Raw genomic sequence first — 25087 nt, 5'->3', positions numbered from 1 at the left:
TTATAAGCCGTTCGTGACCCGACCAGCAATGTTTTTTAATTTTTCTTCTTCCCACTGGCGACTGAACGGAACGAATTTTCCCACGGGAGAATTACGCGATATCGCTATCGGACGAGGGTGAAACCCGACGAAATCACTATCTGCTCCTTTCTTTAATTCCAACCTATCGCGAGAACGTACGATGTAAATTAATCGCGTATCGCGACGAAATATCTGCCGTTCGTCGAAAGAAATATGCGTCGCGATATTTCAACGAAGCGCTTCCAATACCAAAGTTGTCCTTATCGAGCCAATAAATATTTTTCTTCGCGCTTCCAGTAATAACTTATTTTCGGGAGACGATTAAAGCAAACGAAGTAGATAAGATTATCCTGGATGGAGTGGAGGGGAGGGGCGGGGATAACGGGGGAGAACGTGGGGACACTCTGTCGTGTCGTTCGTTTCGATTCGTGGTTTTTTTTCTTTTTCTCTTTCCATCTATCCCCCGGCAGTCCTCGGCCACGCAATCGCCGAGGGAATGCAGAGTCTCGCGTCGAGAACGTAGCCTCTGTTCTCTCTCAGCGGGATGCTACACACACGAGAGCGAGAAGTTGCAGAGTGGCCCTTTATTTTCATTTTCGCTGCCTTCCTCGTGGCGCTGTTCCTCCCTATATTTATCTAATAGCAGCACCCCCAGACCGCGGGCTCTTTTCCTACACCGACAACCGGTTCACCGCAGCTGCGTATAGCTCGGGTTGCGCGCACTTTGCGCCTCCATTATACGGGCAGTTTCCTTTCCCGCTCTGCCGTGTCCTCGAAATAATTAAGAGTTCATTAAGGGAAGATTGATTGCGCTGTTTAAACTTGGTCTACGCTACGGTTCAATCCCCTTCCCTCGTTCTCGTTGCTTCTTTTCTCTCCCTCTCCCTCCCTTTCTCTCTCTCTCTCTCTCTCTCTCTCTCCCTCTCTCTCCAAACGTTTCCCTTTCGTTTCTCCCTCTTTTTCTCACTTCGTACCGTCGTACGATCATACGACGTGATGAAATCCATGAATAGAGGGCCGTTGTTTATTAGCTGCCAGATATTTCTTCTCTTCTCTTTTTCGGTCTTTCGTTCTTCCGCCTGGTGCACTTCCTGCCCGCATACCTTTTTTCGATCGTCCTAACGGTTAATGGCTCCGACACAATGACTTCGAGTTTAAACGACGAAGCTTCGCCCGGGGCGACCGGCCATTTGTCAGCCGACAAACCTCACTGACATCGCTTTTTTGGCAGACCGTGCACTAGTACTCACCGAAACTCGTTCGTTCCCTGTGAATTTTGAATTGTTCGTTTTCCTCCTTCGATCCATTGCGAGAGATTCGTGAAAAAAATGCTCGAAACAAAATTTTACCAACAATTCTGACGTTTACGTTGCATAGAAGGTCGCGTTACAGATCACGCTGTAAGTTTTTTCCGTCGAAAGAGCTTAAGCGTAACGTTAAAAAATATACGCACATACGAAAACCGTACCATACAGTACATGTAACGACCGGTATACGTATACACGAGCTTTAGCAGGAACGTTCGATTATTTCGATGGAAAAAATACGCATATTTATTTTAACCAAACAATGTGTGTTGTTTGCTTTAAAACGCAATATTTTTCCCCCTTTTTTTATTTTTATTTCCCGTCCCCGATATTTCGCGTATTTTCTCACCAGCTGGGAATTTAATGAAAAGGAATTTTCTACGGCGGAGAGGTCTGTCAGAGACGAGGAAACCCTCTCGTCTGTTTCCACTTTACGGGTAAGACTTGAAACGTCTGGCAAGATCTTCTTAACAATGTGAATAGTCTTGGAATTCTCGATGGTCTTTGTGCGGACGACGTCATTCGCCGTTATGAAAATAACGGCACTAGAAACGTAAAGGTCGCTACTTTCGTAGCTACCGTCGACGGGGAATTATATTGGAAATAGTTTCGAGGCAGCTATGCGGTGCCGGAAACCCTGCAGGGCCATGTCGAAACTTTCCCAGCAATACTGACATAGTTGACAGACTGCGGTATGTCGGCACAATAACAGCATATTATTTATTCAGGTTGATTCGTCGCGCTGGCAGGAAAGTTTCAATGGAAATACGAATAAATAATACGATGGTCGCGCGATGATTCCCAATAAAATGGATTCCCCTCCTTCTGCTGCACCCTGGCCTCGCTCGTTGATTTTTTCGCTACTCTCGATGACACGAAAGCAACGGAAATAACGAAAGAGATTGACAAAACGAAGCTGTTTTCAACATCGGCGGAAAACATTTCACGGGATGCTGATAAATGTAAACGCGTCGGTGACGTTTGCTAAATTGTATAGTAAATAAATATTTCTCGCGAATATTTTGACGCATCGAATACGGATGGACGAAACCGAACGAACACTTTTTTCGCATGAATTATTCATACGATAATACGACAGAAGCCATTTTTAAATCGTTCTCATCCGTGAAAATACATTTATGCCGAATCCTAAACATATGGCTTCGTCTCGTCAAAATTCTCACCTTTGGATCAACAAATTCACCATCTAACGATATTTCCAGATTTTTATTCAATTTTTGTTCTCACGGCGCGCCTCCTTTCGATAACTATACTAGAGTCGACCGAGATCGAATATCCAGAGCGAGCTATAATCTCGAATACGGAGTTCTGAGACTCATTTGAATAAACACACAAAGTTTACTTTGAAGATCGTCAAGCTCGTTTGTTCGATGGTAAAAACGCTAATTCCAGAAATGGTTAACGATAAAGAAGGCACGAACGGAAATGTGTTTGAGAGAAAGATAAAAACGAATGCGATTAGTCGAGGCTTCGGCTAATCGTATCCGTTGATTCGACGCGATGTTTTCCTTTTCTACCGGCGAGGCTATTACCGGTAACGATCTCGAAGCAAATTTACGACTCATTTGCTAAAAACGACCTGTCTCCGCAGAATCTTTCTACAAATCACGCGCGTGGTAGACTGATTTAAGTGGCAAGGCTCTTCGGCCGATTTGACAATAAGATCGAAGGAGAGATTCGAAAGAAGGATAGTTACCTTCGAAGACCAGCTCCCATTACGGTTATTACTCGTCGTCCAGAGTAACAAGAACCTGGTAGATTGCCTCAAATCACCGACTGCGATCCGCCTAGCAATCAAGCTACCCCGTTTTTCTTCGTCGTGTCGATTCGAGCCTTCGTCTATAACTTAAACCACCTCCCGTTTCTTCCTCTCTTCTCTCTTCTCTCTCCTCTCTTCGCTCCGTACCCGAAATCCATTATCGATCGTCACTCGTATAACGAACATTAAATCGATGATTACGCTAACGAGATGTTCATGCGAGACGTTTACGCTCGCCTAACGCTTTAGAATCTACAAATCGGTTTGCAGTGGCAGACGGAGGCGAAGGCAGGAAGCAACGGCCTATTTTCAAATTTTAATATTTAATTTGCTAAAAGATCGTTTGTAACATCGTTGAAAAAGTCAACAAGAACTACTTGTATTCTTCTCGGTCCGAAGCCAACTTCCGCGTAGATTAAAAATAAAGTTTGTTTTTGCTTGGTAACGTGAAATAAACCAGCAACGCTTCCGCCGCCGTAAAATATTATTTTTATGCGAGTGGTTCCTTCTCGGAAACGAGCGAAGTAAATACCGTCGTACGAACTGTAAATTGAAAACCAAGCGGAGCAATTTCAACCAAGTTCCATCCTTCGCGTACGCACAGCCTTTTCACCTATACGCGCGTTCTTCTCTCTCCGGACCGCTTTATCTCTGTTTTTCATTTTTTTCTTTTTTTTTTTCTTTTTTTCTTTTTTTTTTTGACCTTTCCTAGTTTTTAAACTGTGCTTGAAAGCACGAAAAGCGAGTGCCGTATCGTATTTACACAGGCACTGGCTGCTGACAGTCGAGCGACCGGGGGAAAGAGCAGTAGCCATTGTGCTGCAGTGGGTCACACGTGGAATAGCCATGGCGGCGGGTGGAGAACAAACAACTATATGCGAACTTACTCGATTAAGGACGATTGAAACGAACCCGTTTTACCGAGCCTTCTGAGCGGGGTGCGCATTGTGTCCGGTTTTACGTGTCGCACAAACGCCGTAAATCAACGTTCGAGTTACACCGAATGAAGCGTGAGAATAAACTTTGTCGTATTTACCGAATAAATCTAAAAGCGTTGGTCGCGTTGGAGAAAAGTCTCGATGATCGTTACCGTGTGTTGATTTTTTGGAATCTCTTAGCTACGAAGATCGCGTGAACATCGTTCAAAATTTATTTCGTGAAATATACTCGACATGGAAGTAATAAAAATCGATGACGCGAGCGAACGCTTCGCAACGTTCCTACGTTAAATATCGACGTCGTTATTCCGCCAAATGATATTTCGAATCATGTGGTTTTGCGTCGAGGTTTTACCTCGAGGCTTTGCAGCTTCAAATCAGACGTAATCAAACCGAATCGGTATTCGGTTGTGCGATCGGGACATCTTACCGGCAATCGGGTTTACGAGCCCTGTACAGACGCGATTGACTACGCTGATCAAAGCACGTCTGCGTTTGATAGATGCCAGCCGCGCGGTACGAGCGTAATTCAATTCGACAGAGTTGGACGTGAGCTGTTCAATGGACATAAACTGTGTGCAAACCTGTGATTAATGTTCTCTCTATTCTTATTGTTGTCACCTTGTCAACCTATAAATAATATCATTTTCATATTCGAGGGACCTATTGAACCGGGATGCGTAGCAGAGATTGGTCGCGTAACAATAGTCAATTGGATCGGTCGGTGTACACAGAACGTGTAAGAAGGTGGTACGGAAAGGTAGAGATACGTGAACGGCATAGGAAAAATGTGCAGGACCATGGTTACAGTGATAAATCACCGTCGATCTTACTCGGGAGATCCTTTCAAAGTTCTTGTTAGCGAAACGTCGCTCTTCTGTGATACCGTGCAAAGGGGTCGTAGAAACGGTTCCAAGAGGTTAGCCATGGCAAAGATTCTATCTCGACAACGAGATGCAGTTCTTCGTACGCAACAAAACATTACAAGATTCAGGTGACGCTACGGTAATCCTACTTGACTAACATGAGCCAAGTGACGTAGCAATGTTTCGCAGCTGGAAGAAAAATTGCAGACAACGCAACGTGCCGTTGGTTCTCGGTTTTCCTCGGAAAAAGACGCGACCGGTCGTCCATACGACCAAGCACTTTCGATAATTAAAGTGCCGTGTTAGTGGCATCCACTGGCGGCACCCCTCGACGGAGAAGGTTAAACGGCTGGCTCTAATACCTTGCCTCGATTGTCCTAACAACTTCACCTCTATTTATTCTCGCGAGTTTACCGAAGCCACGACCGAGTGGAAACGCATCGGTCTGGAAACCACGGAATTCGTTTGGAAATTCAACAGCGCGCAACCGATCAAGATTCAACTTTGCAAGAACGTTTCCCCTCGATATAATACCGTTACCGTAATTTTCAAGCCGGGCAATCGATAATAGACCGATTAAACTCTTCTTTTGTCGAACGATTAATCGACGAAAGTCAGTTTCTTTATAAGCTGTTCTTTGATCTCGCGTTTAAAGCGGTTTCTTGCGTACTTTCAATGGCCTCGTATAACTTAATTAGACTTCGTTCTTTCTTTTAAGATATTCTCGGAAAACAAACGTCCCACGTCGACGAATCTATCCTCGATAATATATGTCAACGATAAATGTCTTTCAGAGTGGTTATCGATGGATATAGATTTCCATGCATTTTATACACCTCCAGGTGTAAACGTTTACCGGCTAGGATCATTTCTTATGTGACTTCGTGGATTTTGCTTAACGTATATAGGTAATGTTGGTAGGATCGAAAGCGTTAGAATCGAACTAGTAAATACACCTACGTATCTATTAATCGAGAATATGGAAATCTCATAGTAAACGGTATACGATCGCCATTTATTTGTTTCTTTGGCCATGGAAGGTGCAACACCTCGAATAGTAGAAAACAGAATGAATGCGAGCCACTATTCGGTATAACGACATTTTGGAATGGGATAAAAAGTTTTCCAATGAAAACTAGTTGGAAGTTATTACTTGACAAAATTACCGCTTCTCGTTGCGGCGCTGGGATGGTGTGGAATCGGGAGCGAGCATGTTTCACCGATGAGCAGCAACGGCGGCAACAGCTCCGTCGCTGCAGCCTCCAGGTGTGCCGTTCTAACGCGCCTTTCGAAACTTAACTCGGCGAATTGTGTTATTCAAATTTGCTCCCCTTTCTGGTCGCGCCGCTATTTTTCAACGTGTTTCGCGATATCGTTTGATGCAGTGAAACTGTAGCAAGGCGGTACGAAAATCGCTTCCCCTTTTTCCTCTTTCGAATTGCGAAACCTGCTACGAAAACAAACGACTCTTTGCTTCGCATTATTCCGCCTGGCTATTTAAACCGCCGGTAATTGCTCGGGGTGAATGGAAAGAGAGGGATAGAAGGGTGGTCAGGAAGGAACGAGGAAGAGGGAGAAAGGAGGCAATTTAACGAAACGCTGGTTTTAAAGAGCGAACGCCAAGGGAAGGGGATGAAATACGGATAGAATCGAAAGAGGAAAAAATTAATTCATTAATAGAATGCGTTCGTCCATTATGCTGCCGATCGTACGAATGCTCGTGAACGTGGACGTGTGGCCGGAGATCGGAGATCGGAGAGAGAGAGAGAGAGAGAGAGAGAGAGAGCGTCGTGCCAGTCGCTGTTTACACGCACGCAGACTCCGAACGTTTCATTTTCTCAGGATTAAGTAACCACCGCGGTCGTTACCTACATGCGCGGCCCGCTATTAACGGTTTAATTAGCGTAAGTTTTCATTTGTAGGATTACAACGCAGCAAACTTTTGCTTGGTGGCGGAAGAGTGGAAAGGAAGGCTGGTTGGTGGGTGGTAAGAGCGGAGGAAAAAGAGAATCACTGGTTAAGGAGGGGAAAGAGCGAACGATCGTTTTTCACCGCAAACGTGGCTTATTATTGCATTTTCGCGGATTATGTCAAAGCCTCTAGTAATTTGCCGCTTACCTTTACCGTGGAAAATCGGAAGAACGTCGTTATTTAACTCGTCGTTCGAAGATTTTAAACATCGGTTCGCAAATAGGCTAATTCTTGTAGGAAGATCAATTTACCCGTTTTCACAGTCGTTTATAATCAATTAGTCGTTTATAATCAATTAGTCGTTTATAATTAATCGCAGTTGGAAAGAGAAAATCTACGAAATGAAGGAAAACGTGTTGCTTTCAATCGAGGCACATTTTGTAGCGATGACGGAGTGAAAAATACAACTATCTCGACGATTTTCCGAGAGTAATGAGTCTCTTATTTTGTTACGTTGCCACTCGTTGCTTCGTCCTAGCTACGTAAAATTTGTTCGGGTAAGACTGTCACGTTCAGTAGGTCCAACAGACGTGCCCGTGACACCAAACTCGAGTGGATTGGTCCACGGGTCAGACACCGGAGAGAAACGAGGTGTAGCAAAAGGAAAGGGTGCCCTGTGTGCTCCCCACTCGAACTATTTATTCCGGCACAAATCGCATTACCAACTTCAACTGCAAAATTGACTTCGTCCAACTTTTACGACGCCTTCGCCTTTACGCCCCTTCGACGCCACCCGCACGGTCAGAACTTCAACTTGTACGAGGGTTTACCAAACTCAGTTTAAGAAGAAGAAGAAGAAGAAGAACTGTTTCAACCGGAGAGAGACGCATCTTGCGGGTCTTTCTCCCTTCCGCTGTCGATATAAAATCGTACGATGCGAGAGCTTCTGCTAGAATGGCAGTTCGGAAGTTCGAACCGTCGGGAATAACGAACGGTATCGCCGTAAATTGTTCTACCTTTCTTTTCCTTTTCTTTTTCGATTAATCCTGTACGAGAAATGTGACTGGCATACGTCTTTGAGGATACAACGACTCGATGCCGTTGCTGATGAAATTTAAATGTCACGAAATTGTGAATTTATTTTACGTACCATGTTATAGAGATCCAAAGTTACTTAGTTAACTACTACCACTATACATGTAAATATATCAAAAGGACGTAGTTCAAATATCTATAAAACCTAATACATACAGATGCATTCTCTTTAAGAAGTTTTATTTTTACTCGTAGTTTTTGCTGGAGCAAGAACTTTGTACAAGAACTTCGAAGAAAATGAAGTTCACCGTCTTACCTGCCACAAAACCCATTATGTAAAATGTTCTTTTGTGTGTAGAACGCTTAAATTTACAAAAGTTCTTTTAGTTGACGAAATTTCGCTGAAATGTGATATATGGTATGAAATTATCTGCTTTAATTAACACTTTGAATAGAATGATTTAGACAGCGATAATATGATACTCGAGTACCATGTTTTTGATATAGGTCTTTGATGGAATGACATTTCTAAACAAGTTCTAGACAGGTTCTTCGATAATTAGACAGGTTCGATAGGATATGCGACGCAAAAATTAAAAGTAAAACCGATAAAAGTTGGTAATTTACTGCGTAATTCAAATTCATAACGGAAAAGATTCGAACCTTATTTATTCTCATAAAAAGATATATTATATCGAAGGACATATGTATCAAACTCAAATGCAATTTATATTTCTGATGAATGTACATCAAGAATCAATTACATTTTTTCTACATCTCACTGAATGAAACATTTTTATCACAATTTGTGTAACGTAACGGCAAAGAATCTTTATTGGATATTTAAATCAGTGGAAGTGAATAGAAAGAGAGAGCGAAAGAGAAAACTACGCTATTCCTACTCTTATGAAATTCTGAGTGTGACTATACTTCTATGAATTCCTTGTGCACGTTAAATCTTTATTGACGTTCAATCATTCCCCGTTATTCATAGCAATATTCATCTCTACGCGCATTTCCTATCGTAAAATTTTTCTACAACTTTGGATAAAAGATTCTCTCAGTAGCAATCTTTATTAGCAAAATTTATGAAAGATTATTGTTTCCTTATTAAGTTCTCGTTTCGTATTGAAGAGTTGTTTTGGACGGAATAATTTGCATAAGTAGCTTCCAGTGTACTCATTACTCTGTGTGCGTATACAGAGTATATGTATGTATACTCATTCAGCGTTTCTTATTTCTTGTTAACTTCGTAGAGAGCGGGCCGTTTCACTTTTAATAAGGAAGTGCGTACTCTGTAATGTTTAATGCATCATTCATGTCTCGTTAACTGCGAAATTGAGTAATACTTTCCTGAATTCTTAATACCACATTGTTAAGACTAGTATATACTATTGTTATATTTCGTAATTATTATTATAATGCATTATCTTAAAGTATTATAACATATTATACCATATTTCTTCTATAAATTAAATGCAATTTTTCTATATCGCAAGAACAATTACTAGAAAATTACATCAACAATTGTGCTTATAATACCATTTGAACATAAAGTATAAATTATGATTCAGAAGCGAAGATCTCGAGTATAAAGTCATGTCCATTTGAATGATTGAAACAGGTCTATTTATAGATTAATCTAAAACAAGAGTTCCTTCTGGAAATGTATCTTTATGGTACGAATATAACTGATACTCGTTGTACACTTTGCATTAGAATTGAAATTAACCACCCATTTGTCTTCTGGTTGTGCTTAATCGTGACTAGCCGGATGATTTATGATTTCCACTTCTCCTTAGCAAACACAGTTGTGCTGGCCAGATGTGGCGAAGGGTGTAAAGCGATTCAGAGTCGAAATCGAGAAGGGTTGGTGGAAAAAATTAGGTGCTGTCTGCCATGAAAAGCGTGGAGATTATGAGCGTATTGCGTGATTCGTACTTACGTACGTAACAGTTGGAAAACAGTCCTGACGTGCCAAGGTTTTCATTATCCGCGAAACGCAAGATCGACCAATCTTACATTGTCGTTTTTCTTTTTTTATGTAGTACTTCATGGATATCTATATTAAAGGTTTGTTGCAAGTAAAACGCAATGCTCGGATCGATAATAATAATACATATTATCTGCGATATAAAAATAGTTCGCGGCGTACTCGGTAATTTGGTGAAAATAACACTGTGCAAATACAAATTAAGCGATCCGCTCGCGACACTGATCGATGCAGTGATATTTAGATATACGATCTAGAAAAGTTTTGCGAAATATTCTTTTTACATTCGTTTTAAATGAGTTAATTCGATGAGAGTTCAAATATTTTACGCGTCTTAAAATTAGATAAAGGCGATTCTCATCTTTACTTTCATCGATTTTAGTATTAGAAACAACTTTGATCCTAAACTTCCTAGGAATTAAAATAAAATTAAAATTAAATTTTTTCCTATTATTTCGTTTCGAGTATCCATATACTTACTTAAATATACGTGTGATTTTAATCCCTCGATTTCAAGTATACCTGCGGTGTATTTACATTTGTTGACGTTGCTTTTGTAGGTTGAGCTGCTGATTAAGAAATTACAACCTAGAACGGTGTTAAAGAAACGAAGGAACTTTTCTTAATCCTGTAGTTTGTGGGTTCGAGATCGATTTTCCGAACGCCAAGATGTATTCGAACACGAACGTTTTTAATAACCTTCGCCACGCTCGCAAATTTACATGAAAATAGTTGAAGCTCTATTTCAGGTGAGCGTGTACCGCTTCCAAATAGCTGATCCAGTTTCGAATCACGCAGTAGTTAATGCGTTCATGACCACATTCGGTGAGCATTCGTTATTGACGTTCCGACGCGCACACTGCCGACGGTTCTGATAGCTCGTGTTTGTATTCATCGGGAAATACAGAAAAGCCACGAAAGTAAACTGCATCGTAGAATCGCTATTTTCACGGTAATTAAATCGATTTAGCAAAAACGAGGATTTCCAAAGATCAGCTTATCGATCTCGCTCATTGGTCTCTGAATTCCTAACGGAAATGATCTTAACACTAAATCTACTGACACTTAGTGCATACCTATTTCTACGGTGTGCGGTCAAAATAATAGTTTTTATGATTTAACTTGGATAATAGTTAATTTATAACTAAATGTATATAAAATGATGAGCTTTCATAAAATTTCGTCCATATTTACTTTTGTTTAATTTCAATTATAGACTTAAATAAAATTACACTTTTATTTATATAGAGATATATCTTATTCTCAAGAAGTTATTACTGATTTTGTTTGCCATCCGACCCTGAGATAGCCTTTTTTTTGTACTGATTGCATTTATTTTAAGAGTAACTAAAATATTTTATCGGCAGGTCAAATTGACCGCCCGCGATAAGCAAGACAGGATACAATTTCTTCTTAGAAAAGAAAAAAGCAAACTAAAAGTAAATACCGAAAAATATATTGTATGCGTGTTTTAGGAAAAGTCAGAAATTATGAAGCGATATGATAACTTTTAAACATGTTTAAATTTGTGTAGAAATTCGAAAGCGGTTAATTTGACCGGCACTGGTAGGTTTAATGTTAAGCAACTTTCGATCCGCTGAACCAACATAGCGTCTTGAAATATTTAATAATTGGATATGCAGAGTATCTTAAAAGAAATATGCAACGTATGATTCAACGTTATGCTTGTTATACTTGTTAGTATTAAAAATCTCTTAACCGCAAGATCGACTTCTTGATTTTGTACTTATAGCAAGTACCTATGCAGAGAGCAACGACCTTGCGCCTACTAATAAGACTTCATATGTAATGCCCCTTATTCACTTTCTATTATCTAGTAATATATCAAGATAGTTCAGATCGTAAGCCGCGTTAAACAGTCTCGTAATATTCAGTTCAAGGTTAACCACGCCATCAAGCCGTACGAACAGGGAAAGTAACCGGTTTCGATGGTAATAATGCCACTGTCAAGAATATGTCTGCGCTGCTCTGCGAGGCAGTGTACTTTGGATCGCGAAACCGATCGAAGCCACGAACATTCTAGTCTACGAGTTTCCGAGTGGAGCATATGTTGTTCATATGTCACGACGAAGGCTTCAGTTTCTAGTGTGATTCGTGATGGTTCGATTGTTGAGTTTTATCTTGATTCTTGGCTTCTTGTATCGTGCAACAGGCGGAGGACTAGAAGTTGCTTTTCAATGGAAATATTTGGATTGGACCTGGCCGAATGTTCATTTGACGGGAAGAAATCAAACGCTGGGTAACGCGTTTACCCAGGATGTGGACATCGATAGATATGGTCGTGTGTTCGTAACAAGTCCTCAGTGGTTGGATGGTGTACCGATTAGCTTGTCGTTGGTAACGACTGCCTCTGGTTTAGGTGGTCCTTTACTGATTCCGTATCCCGATTGGACCTGGCACACGCCATACAGTTGTGACAGCATAATATCTGTGTATAGATTGGCGGTAAATATCATGATAAGTGTAATTGCTGCAAAGGTTTTCAGGTTTACCAGTGAAATGGCATTTTAATAAATTCAGACGAAAATTCTTCGATGAACAACTCTTGGTAGAAGCCTTTACTTGACTTTACTTGGTTGAGTTATTGCGTACGCTAAAATAATTCAAACAGCTCTCGTTATGATAAATTTATTAATACCTTTATCTAAATTTCGTAGAGATATGGGCTGGCATATAAAGATTTCTAAGCAGCTAAATCTAGTAATATCTACGTTTGAGAATTATATGGAAAATCACAAAATAGATGCGTAGAAATTTTTGTACGACATTGTAACTCCACCAAGTGATACGAGATAGAATTTTCTTTTGACGATATTACTGATTACAAAATTTGGCAATTCGCGAGGATAATAGAAAAATTTGCATAAATTACCTATAAATGAACGCGTTTAAAATATTCTACGATTAAAAGTTATACACGACGTTTAACATTCTTCTATAAATATTTCATAATCAGATGATAAATGCAATAAAATGTTTATTTCGCATGTATAACTGGAAACGTGTCTTTTCCTACGTAATCTTTCGAATCAAAAAATATGTTGGTATATCATTATGTTAATGTAGACGTGAAAATAGTAAACGTGTAGCAAATTTACACATTGCAATATTCGACTGCTTTTTATTTTGTAATTTTATTAATACGATTTTAAGATATGCTTGCCATTAGAATCAATCGCAACTCAACCCGTTAAAAGTCGTGGAAGATTGTATTAAAGGTAGCAACGAAATCACTGTACAGATAGACGAATGCAATCGTTTGTGGATTGTGGATACTGGTCGCATCAGAGGAAATGCTGTTTGTCCTTCGAAAATATTGATCTTTGATCTTGCGAACGATCAGTTGCTCCATAAATACGTGGTTCCGGGTGATCAAGTGCTGTACGGGAAGGCAGCATTAGTTACGCCAATCGTCGATGTCGGAAAAACATGTTTCGACACTTATCTGTACGTGGCGGATGTGGATCAAAATGGCCTACTGATTTATGACTTATATCACGATTATTCATGGCGAGTAAACAACACGCGTGGCAATGCTTTTGGTCCGGATGACGATGCCATGAACATTACGATCGCTGGAGAATCGTTCGATTTAACGGATGGTACTCTCGGAATGTCATTGTCACCAATTGGATTTTTCGACAAAAGGTATCGATTTTATTATTCATGTTCTAGAACAAGTTTCACAAACATTTAAAGTAATCTCGGAAAATTAATCCTATTAAAACACTATGCAATATATTCTATTCCTTAACTGAACATGAATCGATCGAAGGACAAGGAAAATAGGAATATACAGATAAATGGAAGTTTGTCAAAAATTATGTCCGATGCTTGTTTTACATTCAACAGAAATTCGTCACACAGTATACAATTTTCAGGTACCTTTACTTCAATTCGTTGGCCAGCTATCGACAAAAGTTTACGAATACCTACTCTTTAAAGCAAAGTAAATACAGCGAACCAATAGTGTTTGAATCGAACTATAAGCGAGCGAGCCAAGCGGGCGTTCAAGCAACGTCGCGAAGAGGCGTAATATTTTTCCAATTAGTCCAATTAACGGCAGTCGCTTGTTGGAACATTGAGAAACCATTTACACCGGAAAACGTCGTGGTAATTGCTCAAGATGAGGAGACGTTGCAGTACGTGAGTGGCATTAAAGTAATTAGAAACAGACAGGGCGAAGAAGAGTTGTGGTTCAACACAAACAGGTTACAAAAGACGATAAACATGACCCTGAAACCTACCGAAACGAATTTCCGTATAATCAGAGGGAAAGTCGATGATATTATCAGAGGGACGAATTGCGAGCCTTCTGGCATAAAACACAGATTTCCGGATACCAACTTCTGGCACCGGATATGAATCGAATAAATTGCATTATCCCAATCAAATTCAATTCACCAGATCCTACCTATGTGTCCTTTCGTATGATGGCAAAATCATACGAGCGATAAAGTGTACTTCTCTTCTGTAATGTAACTTAATCACAAATAGGGAACGTACAAGTAAAATTTTTATTCGAATAAGATAATTTATTTCTCTCACGTGTATACATTATGCGACAGTGATATATTTATATATTCTCTTATACAATTATCGACCAATTAATACGTATCGCAGAGTTTTTTTTTTTTTTATATATAAAATATACTTTCAGAATCTAACAACTGTCAATTGTTTTGCACAAGCGAGACAGCTGCTTTTGTTAACATTTCGATAATGATGAGTTTTTTTCGTCAAAGATCAGGAATGTCTAGACACCGGGGATTATTCAACTAGCTCGAAGAGAGAGTAAGCCACGAGCGTAGGAGAGGGATTCTGCGAATGACAGTTAGTGTGTAGCAATTTAGTTAACCGTTTCATCGCTGCCTTTTGAGATGTAACGAGGCCTGTCCATGACAGAGCGTCACTAGAAAGCTGAATGTTTCGATAGTATAGTCAGCTGGTCGCGGCACGAGCGCAACGCGACGGGGACAGAGAGGTGTGCGGTGAGTGATACGGCCGCAAGTTTTTCTGGACAAGAAAATCGATACGATGCCTTTTTCTCGGCGGCGCGGCGAATTCAGGAAGTTTTATCAGCCTTTTGGGTATCACAAGCCCGAAGCAGGAGACGGAGGCGCAAAAGGCGGAGGGAGGAGATTGGTTGAGATAAATGCGCATTCACGAGGAATTGTTCGCGTTACTGCCGCGGCACCCTTGGGATACCAATAGGGCGCGCAATGCCGGGAAATTCGTGTCACCTACTTCTCTTTCTACGGCGCAGTTCGGCGTGTGACTAATGGCGGCATATTCATGGCACAGCTTCGCCTCTCTAGCTCCCCTCAACACTACCCGATCCCACACCCCTTGCGAAGCTCTGGCAGTTAACCTCAGACAACCCCTTCGTCGCGATAATATATGGCTGCCCTTAAATTTTCGTTCCCCTTCGATTCCTCCCTTTCCGACCCCGGCATCGGCCTACTCCGACACGTATGGTGGAAAACCTGCACCTTCGCTCGCTTTGCCGTTGATAACCGATCTAGCTCGACCCCGAGGCCCTTCCACAAAGAACGTTCGCGTCGAAAGCGTTTGCGAAACTCTTTTTTTATCTTTCCACGATTTCGTTAATAAACGACGGCGCAAAACGCCTGACTTATGATAACCTTCGTAAAAACACGATACGCCTCCCGATCTCTTCGTAACATCCCTTTTACGTATTTTCATAAAATAGATGAAATCTATATCGCGGCTCGATAAGTTCATCGCGATATCCAGGTATTATAAAATATCGAGACTCGAGCTAAAAAGAGAGGTATAACGTTGGCATCGAACGATCCATGCAAGAGCACGTTTTCACGATCAAACTCGTTATCTTAAGGGTAAGACGTGGAATTACTTAAGAGGCGATAGGCGTTTGACGGTAAAGTCTCGCCGCGAACGCGTCTACGGTGCACGGAGAAAAGGACTCAAATCGTTTTACGAGGGTAGTTTTAAAACAAGTTTACGAGAGTACCGCGGAATTTCGAAATAAATTTACATCAGTTTTACTACCCCTAATATACATAACTACCAGTGTTTGGCACTGATACTCACGCGTACACTCCAATCACTGTTAGTGTGACCACGACTACCGGTCGCTAGACAGTCTGGGATCGAGTTTCTAGGAAAGAAAAGGATGCCACGCTTTAGAATCTCTTTACGACCAATACGGTGAACTCGTGTACCGTTTATTTCTCGGAAAAAAGAAACGAAGAAACGATCGCGAAAAGCGCGAAAAGAATTTATTCGCGCGTAATACCGGGGAAGTGCTAACCGGTGAACGATCGCATGTTGTTACATAAAAATTTCATCGCGAACAATTAGAGAATTCACTGAAGTAAGGTCCACTTTCTTGCGAAGGAATGTTTTCAAATTAAATGAAAAAGAACACGGAAGAGGTGCAGAGCCGGGCGCTAAACGTATCGCACGTCGGGAATGAAATTTTAAACTTTAATCGCGAAATTAACCGCGTATTTCATAGTCACAGCTTTTCCGTCGGCCACGGTAAATTACTTTGTTTTTCTCTGAATTCTCCGCTGCTTCTTGTGTTTCGAACGAACGAGCCACACATATTGCACCGAAGAAAAGTCAAGCCGAGGAGCGGCGGGGCTATTCACGCCCGAGCACAGGCACGAAGCACGGGCACTCGCGTTCTTTCACGCAGCCGTTGAGCGAGCGTGCAAGCAAGCGAACGAACATACGAACGAACTCACGTGGTATCCGCTTGTAATTCGAAGGAACGTTGGGTTTCTGCGACGATGGAACGTTGGGAGAATTTCGGGCATCTCTGGTGTCTTTATTAAGGGAGCTCATCTATAATTCACCGAGCGGCCTAGACGGCTTGACAGTGCTGGACTCACCGTTCGCATAAACACACGGCATCTCGTGCAGAGGCCCATGCATGCCAGTGTGTGGCACGCATTGCGGTTGTCAGCTCTAGTCAACGTGTAATTTACTATCCTGTCTCCGTTCGATGCAGATGCGCCCGTTGCTCGGAACCTGGACCACCAAATACTGTCTACTAGGCTGGACGTTGCGTCGGCGCTAACGGCTACGAGGACGCGAACATTGCTTCTGCACTGCTGTTGCCGTATTGCCGTTGTTACCGTCGCTAGTTACGATCCAAGTGGACGATACGGCTAGCCCAGGCACCACTGACCACTCAGAACCAGGTCACCGCAAGATCCCCATAAACCAACTGCTACATCCTGCTCACTATTTCGTCATTAACTCAAACCGAAGTTTGCTCCTCCGACTATCGTCGCAGTCTCTACCCGATTGCAAACAATTTCAACGTCGGAATCGTTACATCTTCATTTACCCTCCAGTCCTCTTTATAGTTTTCATACGAGCAACGATGTAACGAGATCGTAAATTAAATTATCGAACCTCTCAAGGTTTAAGTCCGTTTAGAACTGTAAAAATTACATTTTTAATTACAATTTTTAATGAAAAACATATTCTATGATATATACAGTTAGTTATTTCTGTATTAAACATTTTTTCGGTCGATCTTTACAGAGATTTTCAGTCTTTATGTACCCCAATTATTATGCCAGTTCCTTTGCCTCAGCATCCGAAGCATGATTACTTCGACTATTAACTGACTTTACAGCCTTGCCACATCATGCTTGGTATAGTAGATACGTAGAGATAGTATTATGCAGGCAATGGACTAGAAAGTAAAACCGATAAAGTCTACTGACCGGAATGTTCGACGTAACGTACCATGTTAGGGAAAGTCGTCGTATTACGTAATTATATTAAATAAGAATGTTTAGTTCTCTTATTCAATGGCGATCACAGAAGAAGAAATATACGCTATAATAACAGTACCTTGACGATATAAAATATATTAAACGAGGTTATCGATGTTTCTTACTTACGTTTAAATATATCGAGTGAAAGTTCGAAATAGATATTTATATAAAATTGTGCGCTAATAAGACCTAATAGTTTAGCAATTTATTTCGGTAAATGAAAAGATGTTTAAAAGTCTCGTGACTTCGAGTCCGTAAAAAACACCAGTCCGAGTAAAAGTTTAACGTATTCGGAACAGATTCACCTTAAACCTTTGCAATTTGCCGATATGCTGGGATTTCCCGATTTATCGCTCCAAAGTGAAAATGTACGCAAATCGTGAGAGACAATGTTAACCGTTCCTTGAGCGCGACATAGAGACATCTCTGGGCACTGGGCACGCTCTCGGCTTATATGCCATCGCTTCGCGTTGTTTGCCTATCTACCTTCCTATCCATCTGTTCCACCCTTACCACCTTGTTTCATCTGTTTTTCTCTTTTCTTCCACCGGTAGTATGCAGCGTTCGGCTGAAATGTCGTTTGCTTTGCAAACTGGTCCCTTACATTCGTAACCGTTCGTTATCGTTAGTTCCGCTTGGCGAGGCGCGTTCACAGCGTAAACACGTACGTAGGTATATAAGCGTACTCTCTCTTTTGAGAGAAGGAGAGGGAGAGCGAGAGAGAGGGAGAGAGAGAGAGAGAGAGAGAGAGAGAAAAGCTGACAGGGAGTACGAACGAGGTTTGAGAGCGCATTTCGGAGGAAGGTGTGGTCGTTTCGACTTCTCCCATTCGTTACCTTTGCTGCGAGCGCACCGGCGTGCAAGCGCGCCGAGTCATGTTTACGAGCGCAAATAACGGTGCAGCCGCAACTTTTTGTTGCCGTTTCCTTTCCACCTTTTTTCCACAACGTTCCCCGTCACACACACGTACAGTACCGATGATATCACGGTTTGGTAATCGTAAGTACATGTATATCTATCTTGGAACGTTGGCGCGTTAACGCGGGCGTGCATATAGACAACTTGTTTATTTACGCGCTGTCGTTACATAATGCCCATTGGCGTTTTAACTTTTGTTTGTGTAGATATCGAGTGAGATTTACCTGAGTTTATTTTGAGATATGACTCTGGGAGCATCGGCTTCCTTGTTTCGTATAAAACAGTAAGTTCGTGGAATATGTAACGTATGTTGTAGTTTCCTGAAATCAAGAAAACACGTTAATCGAAGTGGTTAACAAATAACGTATACGCATTTTACGTAATATCTTCTATTACTGCGTACAACTTATTACGATAATGTAACAGGAAAATATAAAAACTTTGCAAGTTAAATTCTTACGTTCAAGTTACTTTATCGCTTGTCGATCAATTTAAACGATGCAGTTCTACGTTCGATAATTCATCCAGTCAGCAAATTCACCGTTCCTTTCCGGATATCGGCGAAGCTTATAACAAGGAATCTGAATTAATATCTGGTTGGACAAACAGGATTAGGAAAAGATTTGTAATAAAACTGGGCTGATGTGAATCCTTAAGCTACGGTGGGGTGTTTGGCAATTTTCGTATATCGATATATCGCGAAAGGAACGATTGGTGGTGGATAGACGTAATGAATAGCTCGGATGGAAATATATCAGGTCAGATGCAGGTTCCAGTGGAAGATAGTCGTTGGATGCAGCAGCAATGGCGGCGTGGGGTAGGTATGGGTGCAATCAGCGCGATGATAACCAGTATTACCGCGTCAGCCCAACCCATCTCGCAGATCTTGGTGGCGTAATTCCCCGGGGTTCTATTTGTGACGAGGGCAAACGGCTAGTATGACGCGTATACTAGGGATGATGTATTCCGCGTTATTTATTTCGAACAACACCGATCGGTACGCCAACAAAATAGAAATCAGGCCGTGGTCCCTGAATATTCACACGCCTTTGGTTTTTGAGTTGGGTGCTGCGACCATCAATCGTGGAAACGATGTGGTGTGATTAATTTTGCTGAACCTCACGGTTGGTGAAATGCGCCGCGTCGCTCAATTCCTGTCGATCACAGAATACGTCCCTTGTCAATCGCTACTTCATTGAATATGTTTAATAGCCGACAGTCATTGGCAATTGATTATGCGGTTCAATTTGACGAATTTGTCTCTGAAATCTTTGTTACTGGTATTCGCCAAATCTATGAATATTAATGTTGTAGAGAAATAGCGCTTAATTAACTCGGTTATACCGTATATCGTGAATTATTTATGTCATCTTTCCATACATTTATAATACTAATCTGGAAATTTTAATCCGGTCAAAACGGTATAGCAGCGTTTAGAGTGGTACACAGTCATTCGATCGAATCGGCCTTTCTAAATGGCGCGCTTGATATTTCAAAACTGTCATTAGTTATATTTGTTGATATACTACGTTTAGGGAAACTTACGAATTGGCAAATTATTAAAATCTTTAAAAACGAATGAATTCGTTTGAAATCTTAGACTACAACGAGAACCCATATAAATTTGATTTTATAATGCGACAATCACGCCAATTATTTGTTATTGAGTCAAATACTATTTAACGGTCGGTTGAGAGACCGATTTTTTTTAAATATTTTATCGCCTGAGAATCATCTTCGTATCGGTTTCGAAAGGAAGAATTTTTCTGCTACGAGCGCATATAAAGCTGCTGTCGCATTGTATATTTCATTCGCTTTCACGAAACTTCCGAAAAATATCATTCCCTTCTGGAAGACAGACCTTCGGGTGACCATTTCCTTTGCGACGATAGTGTCGCCTTAAATTTGAAGTATGATATATGTAGAACGAGGAACGAGTAACCGTAGAAAAACGTAACAGTTACAAACTTCTCGAGTGAACGGTTTCAGGTTGCGTATAGTAACGTCATAACGTTTGTCTTTCTCTTACCCGGTTCCATGATCTTTCAATCTTTGTTCACCTGTTCGTCCCTTCTCTCGCTTTGAACATAATATTTCCGCTTATTCGTTCCTACACATTCGCAGAGTTGGCTGGTGTATACGTAAGTCCATTTTCCTCGTCTCTCTCTCTCTCTCTCTCTCTCTCTCTCTCTCTCTCTCTCTCTCTCTCTCTCTCTCTCTCTCTCTCTCTCTCTCTCTCTCTCTCTCTCTCAAGTAATACGAGTCCCTACCTCTACCATACTCGCAGCATGCATCCTATTTATTTCCGTGCGAATACCAAGAGACAGAAATAATGATTTTAATAATACCGGAAACCTGGCGCGAGCGTGAGGATTTTCCTCGATTACATCAGAACCATTGTTTCAAAAAGGAACCCGTTCAACATATGAGAACCATTAAATAAAATTTCGCCGCGTCTGCCTGTGCACGCCAGAATAAAAAGCGTTTCGTCCATCGGGACGATCCATTTCCATTTCAACCTTCCAATACTAAATGCATTTTATTCTCCATTGGAATTTCAGTGATTTGTTTCACCCAAAAGTATTCGAGCAGCATATTTAATTATTCGCTCGAACTGCTTGTAATACCATTTTCAATGTGTTTCTCATTTTTTTTACATCGATAATATTCATTTCCCAATGGCAGGTAAATTGTTGATCCGTTAGTAATTCGATCTTTATTAAAATACCGACCGGTATCATTGAAATGAAAAAATGTATTCCGTCTATGAATTTCATCGTTCCATCGAACTATTTCCGATATGTCCTTTTTCCCCCTTTTTTTTTTCAGTGTGTGTCGATATCACTGAAACATTTTATATATTTCGTCATCGTTGTTTGCGTGTTTAACAATTATTCCCTTTTATATAAATAGATTCCTTGAACCGTTTTCACCGCTATTTGTCGTACGGTTACTTTTGATGAAAGTTTAGGGAATTGTATAGCTTCTCGTAAACCGAAGGCTTTTAGGGTTAAGCAAACTTCGCGTTTTCCACTTACCGTGGTAGAGCATATGGCGAAATTCCCACGAGTTACTCTTTTACGTCACATGCCTCGTTTCTTTCTTGCCATTTCTCTAGTTGCTTATTTAACGGAATAATACTTTTCCACGTCGCACGTTTTTCACCAGTCCATGATACCTACCACAATCGCCACTCGTCGTAAACACGAACATTTTTTCATTAAAAATTCAATCCGATGGCTTGCGTCTAATGGAAATCTTGTAATTACCTTAATCGCGACACGTCTAGCGCCCAGCCGTTTCTTTCCCATGTCCGGATCCCTTCGTCTTGAATAGTCTCTTTTAAAATCAGTTAGATCGGCAGTTTTTATTAATCGTGAGAGAAAGACAGAGATAGATGGATAGAGAGAAAGAGAGAGAGAGAGAGTTGCATCTATGAAAACTTGCAACGGTGCTGCCCTGTTTCCGGATACGGAGATGATGTCTCGGACCGAAGGGTATAAGAGCAACGAGAGGGTGGGGGAGTTGGGTTTGAGGTGGGAGAGGAAGTTGCTGGACCATGTCGACTGCTTCCCAAGCCAGCCGAAGTGGACCTATCGACTCGAAACGAGTGTGCTCGACGTTAAAATCCCGGTCGCTGCTCCCGTTTCTCAGCCTCTCCCCCTCTACCACTCTGCCTCTTTCCACCGTCATCGTTCTCTTGCTTTTCATCCCCCGTCCGTAGCCGACCACCACCCTTTGCTACCCCTCTATCTGTCTTTCTCTCTAGTCCGTTCATTCGTCCGTGCGTTTGTATTGAACGTAAACGATGCAATGGGTAGACACGGTCCAGCAAATCCGAAATCCCCTTTTCCTCGATATAAAGCTTTACCCCTTTTTTCGACTTCGTCCTTCCGTTGAGCGCGACTTCGCGCCAATACTTTCTGCGAGCAAACCAGGCGGCACAAGTATCGAGTCACCGGTGAAATCGACTTGCTGTATTTCAAGGATCCGATGAACACTCGGAAACCGAACGTTCCAACTTAACTAAACGTCGATATTGTTACATAATAATGTTTCCATCGTTCGATGGCTATTACGATTGTGTATCAGTTATTATCAATTTCGTTTGATAATTATCTCGTGTTCTACGTGATTAGTGGTGTGATTGAAACAAAAAAAAAAAAAAAAAAAAAGGAACACGAGAAATTGTTTCGCCGACCACTTTTGTTGCGCGGCTATAAAAATGTAATGTTTCATAGCTCTCATCGGTGAAAACGTCATTTTCAAGCCAGCCAGATCGATGATCAAGCCAGAAATGGAATAAACCATGAAATAAAGTCATTGTTGAAAGACTATGGTTTATTTCATTTTGTTTCGTCGAGCTACCGTCGAAGACTCAACATCGGTAAATTGCTAACAACAACCTTCATTACGCGTCATGTGAAGTACTCGTGATTAATTACCGAAAACTTTTCATTGTCGAACTGAAGTACTGAAAACACGAAAAACGAAAAAAAGACTATAACCGTTTTTAATAATTTGTATCGTGTTAAAAGATTCGAGATATAATGACATGTATATTTATATTTATAATGACTTTAGATAATGGCTTCGACAAGATAGTCGATAGGGATGGTGTAATTCCGCACGGAAGTGACAATATTATTCTGTTTCAGGGTGTGACGGGCGACCGGCTGGCCGGGGGCGCCGCACACCTCCTCCATCTCTTCTTCTTCTTGCCACGACCACAACACACAATGTAACAACAACTACCACTACTAGAGTCGTCCGCGTGAACCACGTTCTCAATGTACTCGATGTGGTACGTCACCATACCCCTACTCGGTGTCTCTGAAAATATGTCATCCTTATTAAGTTTTAACGTATTTCACTTTTACGTTGTCGTTGCCTCACAGTTAGTGTTCCTCAATGTTTTAATCAGAAACTCGTGTCATGAGCCCGCAAAAGATAATAGTATCCATCACTGTTGATGAACGCACGTGTGGCGAAGAAAGTGCGCTGCGAGCATCGAGCTCGAACGCTAAATTAAATATCAAGCTCGGTAAAACGTTGTCGCGCGGTTTTTTATTTCTCCGAGAAGGTTTCATAGCTCGGTTATAATTACCGTATTCTTCCATTACCTGGCACCTACCTACATATCTGGTACAAAAGCAAATTTTCGTTGCGGTATATTCATTCCCCTTAATTAAACTGTGTCGTTGAATTTCAGTTTTCATGCGAATTGCACTTTAATTAAATCTGCTCATCGAACAATTTTACAGTTCAACTATTTTTTTGAAAAAGATCACTTTTGATCATAGTGCATATGTTATCCTCGTTGGTTCCTTTCATTTTTTTTTTTTTTTTTTTTTTTTAAATATTTGACAAACGATTTATCATTTCCTGTTTCGCGATATGATTTGCGAGATAAATTTACACGTGGAGGCAGTGGCACTCTTCGCGCACACGTACGTATTTACACATCCATCAACATTATGTATACATTCTATATTCTATATATATATATATGTGTGTGTGTGTGTGCGTGTGCGTGCGTGCGTGTGTGTGTGTGTGCGTGTGCGTGCACGCGCGCGTACACATATACATACACATATACACATGTGTATACATACATATTCGCTGAGTTCCGTTACAATGTGACTTGTGGTTGGTTTAGTTTCGTTGGTTTATCGGTGTTCGATGTTGGCTGCTATTGTTGGTTGTTAGGTGTTTAGTGGTCACTCTGTGTTGGTGCTCACCCTATCGGCTCGTTCCTTGTACCAGCAACCCTGACAACCTGCACTCCCTTCCTCCGACAACTCGAATCCCAAACTTGATGTTAGAAGTTACAATGTCAAGCTTGTCTCCTGCCACGAGCAATCTTATTGGACGACGGAAAGATCCGCAACACTATTAACGTATATATCAAACTGACGGTAAGGTTTTTATTCGATAGTCCGTTCTTATTCCAGACAGCATGCTGTTTTTACGTATGACAGAAAAAAGAAGTAAGCAAGTGTCGCATGATGAATATCACTGATTAATTAAGAAAAACGATGAAATATATTATATGTCGATGTTCACTAACAGCTGTATATCTAGGATTGACGTCGCGTTGAAATACGAATTCTTGCCGAAAATTGCAAATTGCGAGTTGCAATTTAGCGGCACTTGATGTTAAATGACTTTTCAATACATTTGAAATATGTAAAGCGTTTTCAACGCGATCTTCCTCCCTTGGGAGAAAGTTCATTATCAATCAAATATATTATTATATATTAAATATATTTTTGTACAATTTTCTTCTTATTCTAAGTCGTAGCTGAGGAAAAGATTTGCTTCATTCAATGAGCCAGCGTTTATTATATAACGTTAGGAATTTGTGAAAACTGCCGCATACGAATCTGTAGAAAATTGATAGCAACGGACGGAAAGGCACGTTTCGCTTCGTTGTGGAATTTAAATATTTTTGAAGAATGGATACGAAACCCAATGATTTTTATGCAGCGCGCGTAAAGGTCTCCCTTACGGAAT

General features: G+C 41.0%; 2 protein-coding genes across 9 annotated transcripts in view; both read left to right on the top strand.

Annotated features, from left to right (window-relative positions):
- The window catches only part of LOC126924020 (CUGBP Elav-like family member 4), a 606431-nt gene that overhangs the window by 187112 nt on the left and 394232 nt on the right, over positions 1–25087 (top strand). For 3 of the 8 annotated variants that reach the window (XM_050738080.1, XM_050738068.1, XM_050738074.1), the window contains exon 3: positions 23230–23375. The exons of the other annotated variants lie outside the window; for them this stretch is intronic. The gene's annotated coding sequence lies outside the window, so the exon portion shown is untranslated. The remainder of the gene's footprint in view (positions 1–23229; positions 23376–25087) is intronic. 8 annotated transcript variants of the gene reach the window in all.
- LOC126924028 (protein yellow-like) lies at positions 11794–14392 on the top strand. The gene is made up of 3 exons (XM_050738092.1): positions 11794–12317; positions 13114–13520; positions 13754–14392. Exons 1-3 carry the CDS (start codon positions 11970–11972, stop codon positions 14235–14237), a joined length of 1239 nt encoding a protein of 412 aa, XP_050594049.1. The 5' UTR covers positions 11794–11969; the 3' UTR covers positions 14238–14392.

This window comes from Bombus affinis, chromosome 14 (assembly GCF_024516045.1).
Source record: "Bombus affinis isolate iyBomAffi1 chromosome 14, iyBomAffi1.2, whole genome shotgun sequence".
NCBI lineage: Eukaryota > Metazoa > Arthropoda > Insecta > Hymenoptera > Apidae > Bombus > Bombus affinis.
This window is presented reverse-complemented; position numbering and strand designations above follow the sequence as displayed.

Bases quoted from the DNA above. Each gene is read 5' to 3' on its own strand.
- LOC126924028 (XM_050738092.1), top strand. From the start codon at position 11,970: ATGGTTCGATTGTTGAGTTTTATCTTGATTCTTGGCTTCTTGTATCGT. The intron at 12,318-13,113 runs GTAAATATCATG...ATCACTGTACAG, and splicing joins TATCTGTGTATAGATTGGCG to ATAGACGAATGCAATCGTTT. The intron at 13,521-13,753 runs GTATCGATTTTA...TACAATTTTCAG, and splicing joins ATTGGATTTTTCGACAAAAG to GTACCTTTACTTCAATTCGT.